The following is a 12,147-nucleotide window of genomic DNA, read 5'->3' on the forward strand; positions in this document are numbered from 1 at the left end:
ACTGAGGAATGACCACACTTAAAGTTATGATTGTTGTTTATGTTTTCCTCCATTTGTTTCTTTAGAATTGCTTTTTTTCAATCTCCTTCCTCTTTTAATTCAGTAGATCCCTAAGATTTGTTTTGAGCAAACTACTTTGATGTTAATCAATCCCACAGGATGTCTCCCCCTTTCAGACCCCTGTATAGCTACCTTTTCACAAGTTATTGGATTTTACTTAAATTATTATTATTTTCTCTTTATTTTATTTAACTACTTATCTATTTCTCCTCTTTTTCCTTTCCCAAAATCATGCAATCTCAATCTCTTATTTGGCTGTACATATTTACCCATTTCACCACCACCACTCTGGATGCTGGCTGCCCTTAGGCACTTACTTAATCCCTTTCCAGTGGGGTAGGATGCTGACTATGAAGGCACAGGTCTATATTACAGAAAACTTCCTTTTAATGTCCAAATTCTGCCTAGACTAAGACTACCATAGACACTCACCTTCTCCCCATGAGAATATCACAAAGCTAATTGTTTAGTTCTAGATCTTCTTTTCTCTTCTCTCCTCCAACTTCTTTTATAAAAAGTAATTTTCCTTTATTGTGCACTTTTATAAGGAAGTTTTCTTAGCTTTGTCCTATTCACTATATAACTCCTTTCCAATTTATGTGGAATTTTCTTTTCTCATACATAAGTCCCTTGTTTGTTCCTTCTTAATTGTTTCCCAGTCCCTCACAGAATTCAAGTTTTTCAACAAGGGTTAGCTCCTCTTTCTATGCATTTCTATGTAGATCTTTCTCCCTTTTGTTCTTCTATAACATTGCTCTTAGAAATATCAGTTCACAAGAGAAACAATGATAGCTGGAAGCAGTTTTTAATGGTAGAACTTACTCTGATTTATGAACCATATACCCTAGCCCTTAACATGATTAATGTCCTTTCTGGAGATAATGTCATCTCATCTTTGGCTCAGTATTCTTCCCCCATCCACCACTGTGGGTGGAACTCACACCCAGAAATTCAGATATACCTTATTCTGGAGTGGAATGTTGACTGTAGATGCACAACACTGTCTTAGAGGTATATCTAAATTTCTGGGTGCATGATCTCTAAGAAATCAAGTTCACCATGACAAGATGTAGCATTGAAGCAGGACTAAAATGAGAATATATGTTTATGCAAATATTTATTGAATAAGAACTTCCCCATACTCAGTGTTGATATAGCAGATTACTTAGGTAAGGAAATTGCAAATAGTAATTATAGAAATCAAAATACAGGCAGCAACCAATACAATCAGGCTTATTCGGCAGTATTTAGATTTCTTCCATTGTCGTTCTTTCTTTTTCAACAAGGCATCATATCCAGGTGTATATGTGTCCCCCAACCAAAACCGTAGATCATTGGGGTTTTCCTAAAAGAAAAATTATAAAATCAATATAATGTCAAGAACTTATTTTGACTTATTATGTAAGAGCAAATTCACTAATTAATACAGACACATCTTGAAACATTTCAAAATAGTAAATCTGTTTTTGTGGTTGCCCAGTAAAAATTAGAGCTATCAAATTCCAGACTTTGCCCGAGTGATCTAGAGAAATCAACAAGAAAAAAACAACTAACAGCTATTGATGGTTAGATACTGAAATTGGTGAGGGGGACATTGGATAGCAACAATTATATCTGATACATTAAAACCACGTCCACTTTTCCCATTTAAGTAAATTTCCCAATACTTGTGAACTTTAAAGTGCCATAAAACATTATTCTTGCTGGAATGAGTTATTTAACATCTCTGAGTCCTGGTCTCTGCATCATTAACAAAAGGCTTGTATTACTTGTAATATCTATCAAACAGGATATGTGTAAATAGAATGTTTCTTAAATTTTAAAGAGATATGTACATCTGATAATACTATCATAGACTGATTACAAAGAGCCCACATTTGGAAAATCTGTGTTAACTTCAGTTGTTTGCAACTGTAGAATATATTTTTTAAATGTAGATATAAAGAAATACAGAAGCTAGTTCTGTGGATTGTAAATATAATAGAAAAATCAATTGGATAAATTAAAGATGTTAAGCTTAGAGAAGAGAAGACACATTGGGTGTTTAATAAATGCTGACTGATTGATTATGAGGGATGGAAGAACTATCTTGAAATCTGAAGCTTTGAGGACAATAAAAATTGCTTGGAGCTCTGGGTAATTTTGCTAAAAGAACATTTCTAAGTTGGAAATAACAGAAACCTCATGTTGAGCTGAAAGGAGCAAGACAAAAGATCCCTGAGAGTAAAATTTGGAAGTGGATTTTATTACCATGGGACTGCCGGGGTCACATACCCAGATCAGACAGTACTTTAGCATGGACAATGTGCCAGTTTTTCAAGTGAGTCACATTACGTAAGCCGAGACTACAATCAGTGATTTGACAATGTATTTTTTAATTTCCCGTGCACACGAAGTTTACCCTAGGCTGAGGGACAGGGAACCTAGAATGGGAGGAGATGGGGAATATCTGGGGGGGGGGATGGAGAAGAATGGAGAAATATCCGGCTGGGGGCAGGGCACGGGGGAGAATAGAGCAATATGGGGGAGGGGGGAGGGGAAGGGGAGAATGGAGAAACACTCAACAGGAATTTTACCCTAGGCTGAAATTCCTGCTCATAGATCAGTTGGGGGAGGGAAGGGTGGAGTCATGCTCAACATTTACCCTGATAATATTATTTAGAATATGCTTCATCTTCAAAAATGCAAGGGAAATGAGAGAATCTAACTAGTATGTGAAAGAAAGCGAAACTTGTAAAATAGCCAGATATTTTAAATGAAAGATTTGAAAATGTGCCCTTTCCCTCTATCTCCTCTCTCTTTTGTACCCTGAACAAATAAGAAGACTAAGGAATGTTAGGGCAGAAAAAACAAAAGATTGAAAATTCCAATCCAGAAACTTTTATAAAGTATTGAAATAAAGTTGGAATTATTTGCTTTAGACAGGCTTTTAAATTTGATTTTGTTATTCACTTCTATTATTCACATAATATAGATTTTTTTTTTAAGTGAACATGATTTACAGAAGATAAGGAGTTCACATTCTGTGTCAATGAATGAAGTCTCTGCCTGTTGATATGGGAGTAATATCTCCTCTCTGGGTTCATGTGGTGGATAACTGCTGCCAAAAATATATTCACCACAATGCAGAAATTATTGGGGTAAAAAACAAGGTATTATTATTATTATTATTCTCAAGCATAGATTCTGGTCTCAGAGAAAACCTGGAGAATCATGAGGATTCTGAACAAATCTTATAGAAAAAAATTTTATTAGAATGACAGATGAATAATTGTTTTACATGTTGCAATTTTGTACATTCCTCTTAGGTGATACTGTTGTTATTTGTTGTTTGTCTTTCATTCTCAGAGAGGACAAATGATATAATCAAGGTGATGTCCTGACTTGTAAGAGAACTGGATTTAAGTGAGGGAGAGCTATGCAAAGTCACCAGCCTCACTTTCTCCTCCAGAGTCATTGGAGTCCAGTGGAAAGACATAGGTCAGAACAACTGGCAATGGTCTCAGTGCAGTGGAAGACCCTGACCCTCCCAAACTAAGATCCTTCTCAGGTTTCAGCCAATCCAAGGCAACACCCATTCAGTAGTGAAAAGCTAGTGTAATAAGAATGTAAATTTTAAAGATCTTCCCTGCCCCTAGGCTAATGTGCACCTGAAGCCTGGGGTGGGAGGCTTGTTTTTCAGTAGATACTTCTTGATTGGCCAGTGAGTCAATAAGGTTGTTACATTCTCTGAGCCAGGAGAAGGCTATATAAGCCCTGATGTGTAGCTTTGTTTTGGGACTCACTTTGAGAAGTATTCTGTGATTTGATCTGAATTATGGGAAGCCGTTGTTGAGAGTCCCCCGGCTTTGAAAAACCCAGAATGTGGAAACCCAGATGTTGACTGGGTATGGATGTAATGGTTGGACAGTTTGGAAATCTGTCTACTTGATGTTTCTGTCTTGATAATTATGCCTGTATACTTTGAGGTTCAGGGTGCTGACCTTTTCTCCTGAACAAGGTAAACGATATATGTCTGACTGATTAAAGTAAGCTTGTTAACCCATTTTGAGTTGCTTTCCTTTAACAAAGCAGATCCAAGAACCTGTATGGGCAGCAAACCCTGAGGACGTGCTTGCTGCTACAGCTAGGTAAGAATTGAGGTAAAAGATGGCTTAGTTTACCTTCACAAAATATACACTCTGGGAGGGGAAAAGACCCTCTGAGTTTCTGTGAATTGCAATTTACAGTCACTCTGAGCCATCAAACACCAAATAAGGAGGAAATAAGACTTGAGCTGGGACCCACCATTGGCCAGTCCATGAGAGCCATAGTGATTTGGGTTCAAAGGCATAGGCAAGCAGCTGCATTTGAATCCCAACAGGCTCCATCAAATCCTGGTTTTCCAGAGCTATATCTTAAGAAATCATAAAGGAAAACCACATAAGACAAAAGAGTCAATTGTCCCAGTCTCAAAAAAAAAAAAAAAAGATAAAACAAATAAGGAAGAAAAAAAAAACTAACCTTCAAATCCCTAGATACCCCACAAAGCACAAGCAATCAAAATCTATATTCCTTTGGACAAAGCACCCACATATAAGGGCTGGACTTTCCATGTGGACAGAGGGAGAAGAGGAGGAGGAAGATGAGGAATATGAGGAGGAAATAGCAGCACTGCCCAACTGGAACTAGCCAGTTGGTTCCCTAGGGGGGGTAGCTACTGCTACTCATAGATTGTTGTTAATCATTCTGGAAGAGGACAAATGGTACTGACTTGCAAGCGAATGGGATTTAAGTGAGGCAGAGCAGTGCAAAGTCTTCAGCCTCCCAGCCCAAGTCTCTGGGCTCCTTATGGATGGATGGCTCAGAGTGAATGTAAATAACAATTGTTTCTGTTCTAGCCAGAAACCTCAAGGGTCTTCCCCTCCCAGACTGATTCTTTTGTGAAGGCAAACTAGGCCATCTTTTGCCTCAATTTTTACCTAGCTTTCTACTACTGAATGTGTGTCGACTCAGAGAAACTGAACTCTGGGAAAGAAGGCTTTGGGGCCATCCACCACTTGTGGTGTCTTACCTGTGTCTTACCACTGGACTCTGATGACCCTAGTGGAGAGAGAGTGAGGCTTAGGTCATAAAAATTAGAGGAAAGACAATACTTCCTTCAATGTTATAAAAGTTGCAACTAACTTAGAGTCATAATCTCATATATCTCCCTAAGGAAATAAACCTCATCAAACTCCACAGGTAAACTAAATCAGGTTATACATTAAACTACATTTGGATGATTCACAAATAGATTGATTGAGGATGTCATACGCAGCTGATTGAAACTGACTTCATCCCCATTCTCAGACCCATGAATTGCTAATTACAGACCTGAGATTATCACTCCCAGTCTCTATTTTGTAAATATCCCAAACTCTCCCCTCCTAGATTCCTAAGCTTTCTCTATGGACTTTTACTTGTTATGCAAAACAACTTACCTTGTGAAGTCTTTGAATATCCCAAACCCTTTGTACTTGCAGCCCCTTTCCCTCAACCCAAATACTTTATAAGACACCCCCCTCTTCCCCCTGACCTGCCCCCTTCCTTCCCTGCCTCCCCTCACATCCAGTCCCCAGCCCTTGTTGCTGCTTGGAACTTCATTTATAACTCCTTTGTCCAACTAAAGACCATATTTTTTTTGTTATTTTGGCTGCCTTCTCCTTAATTCAGGTTGATGAGGAGAATTTATAGGTTGCCAAGGAGTCAGGGACAGTTGAGATTCTTCTCTGGTTTCTGTAATATTAGGAATTTGAAGATCTTCCCTGCCCCTCAATAAGCCTAAGGAAATTTGAAGACCTTCCCTACTTTGAAGATCTTTCCTGTCCCCTAACAGGCTGAATGTAATCACATGGAGCCTGTGGTGGGAGGAGTTTGCTGAAGTGGGGAGCAGAACCCTCAGGAAACTGGGAGTCAGAGCAGTAAGAGCAGGAGGGAGGAGAGGACACACCCAGGCAGACAGCTAGACTTGGGAGTGTTGGTTTGTGGGAAGGCTAAAGGATGGTGTGGCTCTCTGTGGTGTTATAGCTTATTAACTTCTTTGCTACTATGATGGATTGAGCTTTCTGGCTTTGGAATGTGGTTTTCTGGTGTCTGAATAAATGTTTTGCTTCTGTCTTCTATATATATAGAGTCTGTTATATTTTACAATTGATCACTACACTGGCATATTTACAGTTGCCTTTGGCACTATAAATATTGCATTGGCACTACAACTTCTTATCTAAGGAATGCTCTCAAGCAAAATTTTACATCCCACGGAAGATTTTTTTTGTTCAGGTGAGGTTAATATTAAAGCAGACTTTAAGTTAATCACAACTTGCAGGAGGAATGGCCCTGAGTCTAAAATAATAAAAGGAAATAAAAACTTCCCATAACACTAATATATTAATGAAATTCCAGATCCCCGCAAACTCAAAAAGGAGTCAATATTCTTAGCACACCTGTACAGTGTTAAAATAAAAATCCCTGTGAAATGCTAAAATAGAAGAAAACCCCAGGTCTAAAAGGGGACCTGGAATGAACCAGAGTCTGAGCAGTTTACAAAGATTATAAATGCATTTATTGTCTGAGAAGCTTACAAGCTGGAGCAGTGTGACAATGTTCTCATCTGCTAAAAGGGGAGTGGGGCAGTGGCAGCATCCATGGCAAGACTCCTTCAAAAACACAAGGGGGAGGCAGCAGCATCTGGGTGGCACTTAGGCTCTGTCACAGGAGGTTTTGGTCTGATAAGTGGGGGTGGTGAGAAGGCTTTGTCATTGGGGAAAGAAATCAGGCCCCAGCACTGTCAGTGCCTAGCACAGGAGAGCAGCAACACTGCCTATGGCAGCATTCTTACCCTAGTATGGGGATATAGTGGCAGTGCCCCCAGTGTTACTTAGAACCTGCAGGAGGGGAACAGCACTTGGTATCTGTGGCAAGAGGCAACAGTTCAGGCCCCAGTGGCAGAAGGCAGCTCTGTGAGTCTGGTGATAATAGATTGGGCGGTAGAGCAGGCCCCAGTAGAATGGGCACTGGTATGGGCAGAGGCAAAGGAAAGATGAGCAATACTGTAATCTGGAACCATTAGAGCCCCTCCATGTTGTTGCCAATATAGTATCTAATGCTAGATGGACAAAGAAGGGCTTTTAGGACCAAAGGTGGGCATTGTTGGGAAGCAACTTGTTTTATCCTGGTCAAGGGGAGGGTAGGAGATGAACAATTTACCTAGCCCCCAGTGGAAGAAGGGGGATTAAAAGCCTCTAGATGGACAAGACTTCATATTCATTCCAATCCTCATGGGATTCCCAGGAAAGGAAAAGTCCTGGCTGATGGGCCAGTGGATAGTGGTACAGGATGAGTCTCAATATTGAGCCTGACACTTGCACAGACTACAGACAAACATGAATCATGATGAAGATCAGTGACTTTGGCAGAAGGATGACTTTGAAGTATGCCCTTCAATGTTGCCCTGTTGTTCATAGTCTTTCTCCTGCTTATCATTACTTCTTTATATCAGTAAATCTATTATGAATCACAAAGATCTGGCATCACCCATCATATGGATCATTTAAATTCAAGACTTAGTCCTTCCTGAGGAAAGAAGTAAAGCCTAGGATTTCTGCTTATATTCAGGTCATTCTGGTCACATTCATCATATTCAGATGCTTATTATAGTATTTGTCTTCTGTTTTATTTTTATTTCTTTCTATTTAATTTTTCTTTCCTTCTTCCAGTGTTCAAGTCTTATCACATTATCAAGATTAAGGTTGCCCAATAACATCTCTAATGACATTTTAGTAGTGAAAATGTCTATAGAAGACTTTTAGGACCTTGCCACCAAGAACTGAGTACAGTAGGAGAACCATCGACCAGGATACAGTATCATATACACCTGGATAGTCCTTTTCCTTAAAAGGTATTGAAACCATCCCTAATGCTTGAATAGCTCAGCAGACTAAAGACTCTGGCCTTTGACATGGCTTCTAGATCACCTGAGCACAAAAGAGCAATGAGATGAGGAACTCCAGCTCCTTCCTCAGGTTTCCTCAGGAGCAAGACCAACACAGTTACAAAAAAGTTGTGCTCAAGGGAATCAGAGCTATGTCCTCACTGAATGTACTTCACCTGTTCCCTATCCTTTTGCCACTATGGCTAAGAAAATATTTTTTAGTCAACTAAATACTCCATAAGTGTCTGCTTGCATTCTAATTTTGAACCTAATGTACCAGATCAGACTTGCCAGGAATCATGGAAATGATTTATCCTGGGATTTGTAAATCTGTTGATATTATAATGAAGGGAAAGTGTCCAGTCTAGGACATGTTCCCTGGTAAAGATATGGACAGCTCCTACCATGGAGAGATTTTCAGAATAGCAGTAAGGGACTTGAGTAACTCTATTGGAAATGTCATAGATAAAGAGTAGGGAGAAAAACAAATAAACACATTGGAAGATTTTACAAAAAAACATAGGAATTTTAATTTGCACCAAAATATCTCAGGGAAGTTACATGGAACATTAAGTAGTATGTGCTATGCCCCTATTGTACAGGATATTCTGCCATTTAGAGAGACTTTAGTTACCTTTCAAAAGATAGAAACAGAGAAGATGTAGATTTCTCCAATTCAATTCCACCAGTGTCATAAAAATCTACAAGTAGAGAGTACACAGAAAAGCGTGTTGCACTGTGTCAAAGGCTGCAGAGGGGTCAGGAAGGATGAGTACTGAGAAAAGGATGTTAGATTTAGCAATTAAAGATCATCAGTAAATCTGGAGAGAAGAGTTCTGGTTGAATGAGGAAGTCAGAAGCCAGGTTGTAGAGGATTAATAAGAGAATGAGAAGAAAGGAAGTGAAGGCACTTATTTGTAGATAACTTTGCAAGAAGTTTAGCCATAAAAAAGAAGAGAGAAATAGGACAGTGAATGGGGATCAGTGGATCAAGTGAAAGTCTTTTGAGGATGGGGGAAATATGGGCAAGTTTGTAGACAATAGAGAAACATTCTGTAGCAGGAGGGAAAAGAACATTAGTGGGAGAATAAGGGTAGAAAGGACAATCTGCTGGAGAAGATAGGATGGAATGGGATCATGTGCATAAAGAAGGGTTTGCCTTGGCAAGGAAACGCTCCATCTCTTTGTGTGAGATGGGGTAAAGGAGGACGTAGTGGAAAAAGTTATCTGAGTGATATGAAATGGGGAAGGAATAAAAGAAAGCTCTCAAAGCTCAATTGTATTTTTCAGTGAAATATGAGGTGTAAGGCTCTTACCTGACAGGGTGAGCGTAAGGGGAGACATGTGAGGCTTGAGAAGAAATGAAAAGTTTGGAAAAGTCACTGTGATGAGTAGTATAGTGACTTGTAGTGATTCTATAGTAAGGGTCCAGTTGAAGTTATGTAACATAAATTTGTAGAAGACCCAGGTAACACAGTTTCATGATTTTTCCCACTTTCATTTGGAAGCACATGAGGAGTGAAGGTAGCAGATGGTGGAGGTGATCCAAGACTGAAGCCTTAGCAGAGTAAAATCAGTGATAGGGTAAGAGGACAAGGGGCAGCTGAAGTTGTGTAACATAAATTTGTAGTAGATCCAGGGAGCACAGTTTCATTACTGGTCATTCAATCAATAAATGTTGACAAAGCTCTTATATCAAGACACTGTACTAAGCACTGAGAACATAAAGGAAGGAAAAAAATCCATAGTCTCTATGCTCAAATAACTCACATTCTAATGGAAGAAACAATATGCAAGCAACTATGTACACAGCACAAATGTAAATGGGAAGAAACCTAAGTGGGAAGGCATAAGCAGAGGTGAGGGGCAGAGTGGAAAGGTCTCCTGCAGAATGTAAGATTTGAGCTGAGTCTTGAAGAAATCTAGGAAAGCTAGGAGGCAAGGATGAAGAGGGAGAACTTTCAAGGAGTGTGAAACAGTCAAAGAAAATACATGGAATTAGAAGAGGAAGTGCCATGCCCAAGGAAGAACAGTAAGAACAGTATTGCTGGTCCATATGGTAGATGGAAAGGGGTAAAGTACAAAATGGTTTAAAATCTAGGAAGTGGCCAGGTTATAAAGGGCTTTAAAAATCAAATGGAGGATATTATATTAGATCTGAGCAGTAATAGGAAACCACTGGAATTTAATGAGTAGTAAAAATTCAAGAAATAAAAATCACATGGTCAGACCTATAATTTATAAAAATCACCTTGACAGCTGTGTGAAAAATGGATTGGAGTGGGGGAGGGACTTGAAGCAGGAAGACAAAACAAAAGGCTATTGCAATAGTCCCAGATGTGAGAGGATGTGTCTACCAGGGTGGCAAATGTGTGAATGGAGAGAAGGGACATACATGAGAAATATTGTGAAGGTAGAAATGATAGGACTTGGCAATAGACTGTATATGAGAGTGGGAGTGAAAGAAAGGCTGAGGATAAGGAGGCTGTAAGTCTGAGTGACTAAGAGATATGGTGGTATCCTTGATAATAATAGGGGAATTAGGAGAAGGGGAAGGTTTGGGGGAAATGTAAATGAATCTATTTTGGATAAACTGTATGTAAGATTCTTATCCACTCCGAGATGCCCAAGAGGCAATTGGTGATGTAATACTGAAACTCAGGAGAGAAATTAGGGGCAGATGTATAGATCTAAGAATCATTTGCATTGTTGTTATTCAATCATTTTAATGTTGCATCCCACTCTTTGTGACCCCATTTGGAGTTTTCTTGGCAAAGATACTGGAGTAGTTTGCCATTTCCTTCTACAGCTCATTTTACAGAAGAGGAGAATGAGGCAAGCAAGGATAAGTGACTTGCCCAGAGTCACACAGCTAGTATGTGTCTGAGGACAGATTTGAATTCAGGAAGATGAATCTTTGAGACTCCAGGCTCAGTACTCTATCCCCTGTGCCACCTAGCTGCCCAAGCACTTGCATAGTGTTGATCATTGAACCCATGAGAGCTAATGCAATTACTAAGGAAGACTTTAATATTGAGAGAAAAAAGAAAAGGACTCAGGGAAGAACCTTGTAGGATACCCACAGTTAGTGGGCATGACCTTCAGGAAGAACTAACAAAGGAGACTGAGAAGGAATGGTTAGGTGAGAAGGCAGAGAACCAAAACAGAGCTGTGTCATGAAAACCTAGAAAGGGGGGACTGGCTTGTTGTGAAGAGTATATATGACTACAGAAAGGTAGGGAAGAATTAGGATGGTATTTGTCAATTTAGAAGTAATGGGTAACTTTAGCAAGGGCAACTTCAGTCAAATGACAAGGATGGAAGCAAGATAGCAGGAGACTCAGATTCAAGTAAGAAAGGAAACAAAAGCATTGATTTTGAATGACTTTCTAAGGAATTCAACTGAGAAAAAGAGAAGAGATATAGGATAATAGGCAGTATGAATGAAAACCTTTTAGGAATAGGAGAGACCTGCACAATTTTTAGGTAGCAGAGTAACAGCTAGTGGATAAGACAAGACTGAAAATCAGAGGCAGAAGGGGGATGACAGAGGGGGCAATCTGCTAAAGAATACATGAAGGAATGGGATAGAGAATTCATTTAGAATGATTTGCTTTGGCAAGAAAAAATGTTGCCTCCTTAGGAGAGATAGAGTGAAGGAGCAGATAGTGGGAGATTATACTTTTTTTTTAAGCAATTGGGGTTAAGTAACTTGCTCAAGGTTACACAGCCAGTGTTTCTGGGTGGGTGCTAAGTGTCTGAGCCCGGGATTTGATCTCCAGGTCATCCCGACCCTGGGGCCGGTGCTCTTACTCGCTGTGCTACCTGGCCGCCCCAAGAGAATATATTCTGAGAATTGTGAGATGAGGAGGATGGAAAAAGGATCTTTTAGTGAACTTCTTCAAAGTTTTTGGTGAAGAATGAAGAAAGGTACTCAAATTAGAAATAAGGTAGGAGAAAGGAATGCCTTGGGAGTTATGAAAAGACACAAAAAGGTTCAGAATATCTGGTGTGGTGAGATAGTAAAACGATTTTAGTGAGCTCTAATAAGACTGCCTTACTGAAATGAGGATACAGTGCAGATTATGTAATTTAAATTTATGGCAGGCCCTTTCAACAAGGTTTTATGAAATTCT

General features: G+C 39.5%; 1 protein-coding gene across 1 annotated transcript in view; it reads right to left on the reverse strand.

Moving 5' to 3' along the window:
* Positions 1 to 680: 680 nt before the first annotated feature.
* Positions 681 to 12,147, reverse strand: part of MINAR2 (membrane integral NOTCH2 associated receptor 2) — a 35,351-nt gene continuing 23,884 nt past the window's right edge. The window contains exon 3 of the mRNA XM_069085422.1: positions 681 to 1,405. Within this exon, the coding sequence (XP_068941523.1) occupies positions 1,226 to 1,405 (180 nt within the window). The 3' untranslated portion in view covers positions 681 to 1,225. The remainder of the gene's footprint in view (positions 1,406 to 12,147) is intronic.

The sequence above is a fragment of the Petaurus breviceps genome, unplaced genomic scaffold (assembly GCF_028583685.1).
Source record: "Petaurus breviceps papuanus isolate PSGF00001 unplaced genomic scaffold, PetGlider_PUasm1.0 175, whole genome shotgun sequence".
Lineage (NCBI taxonomy): Eukaryota > Metazoa > Chordata > Mammalia > Diprotodontia > Petauridae > Petaurus > Petaurus breviceps.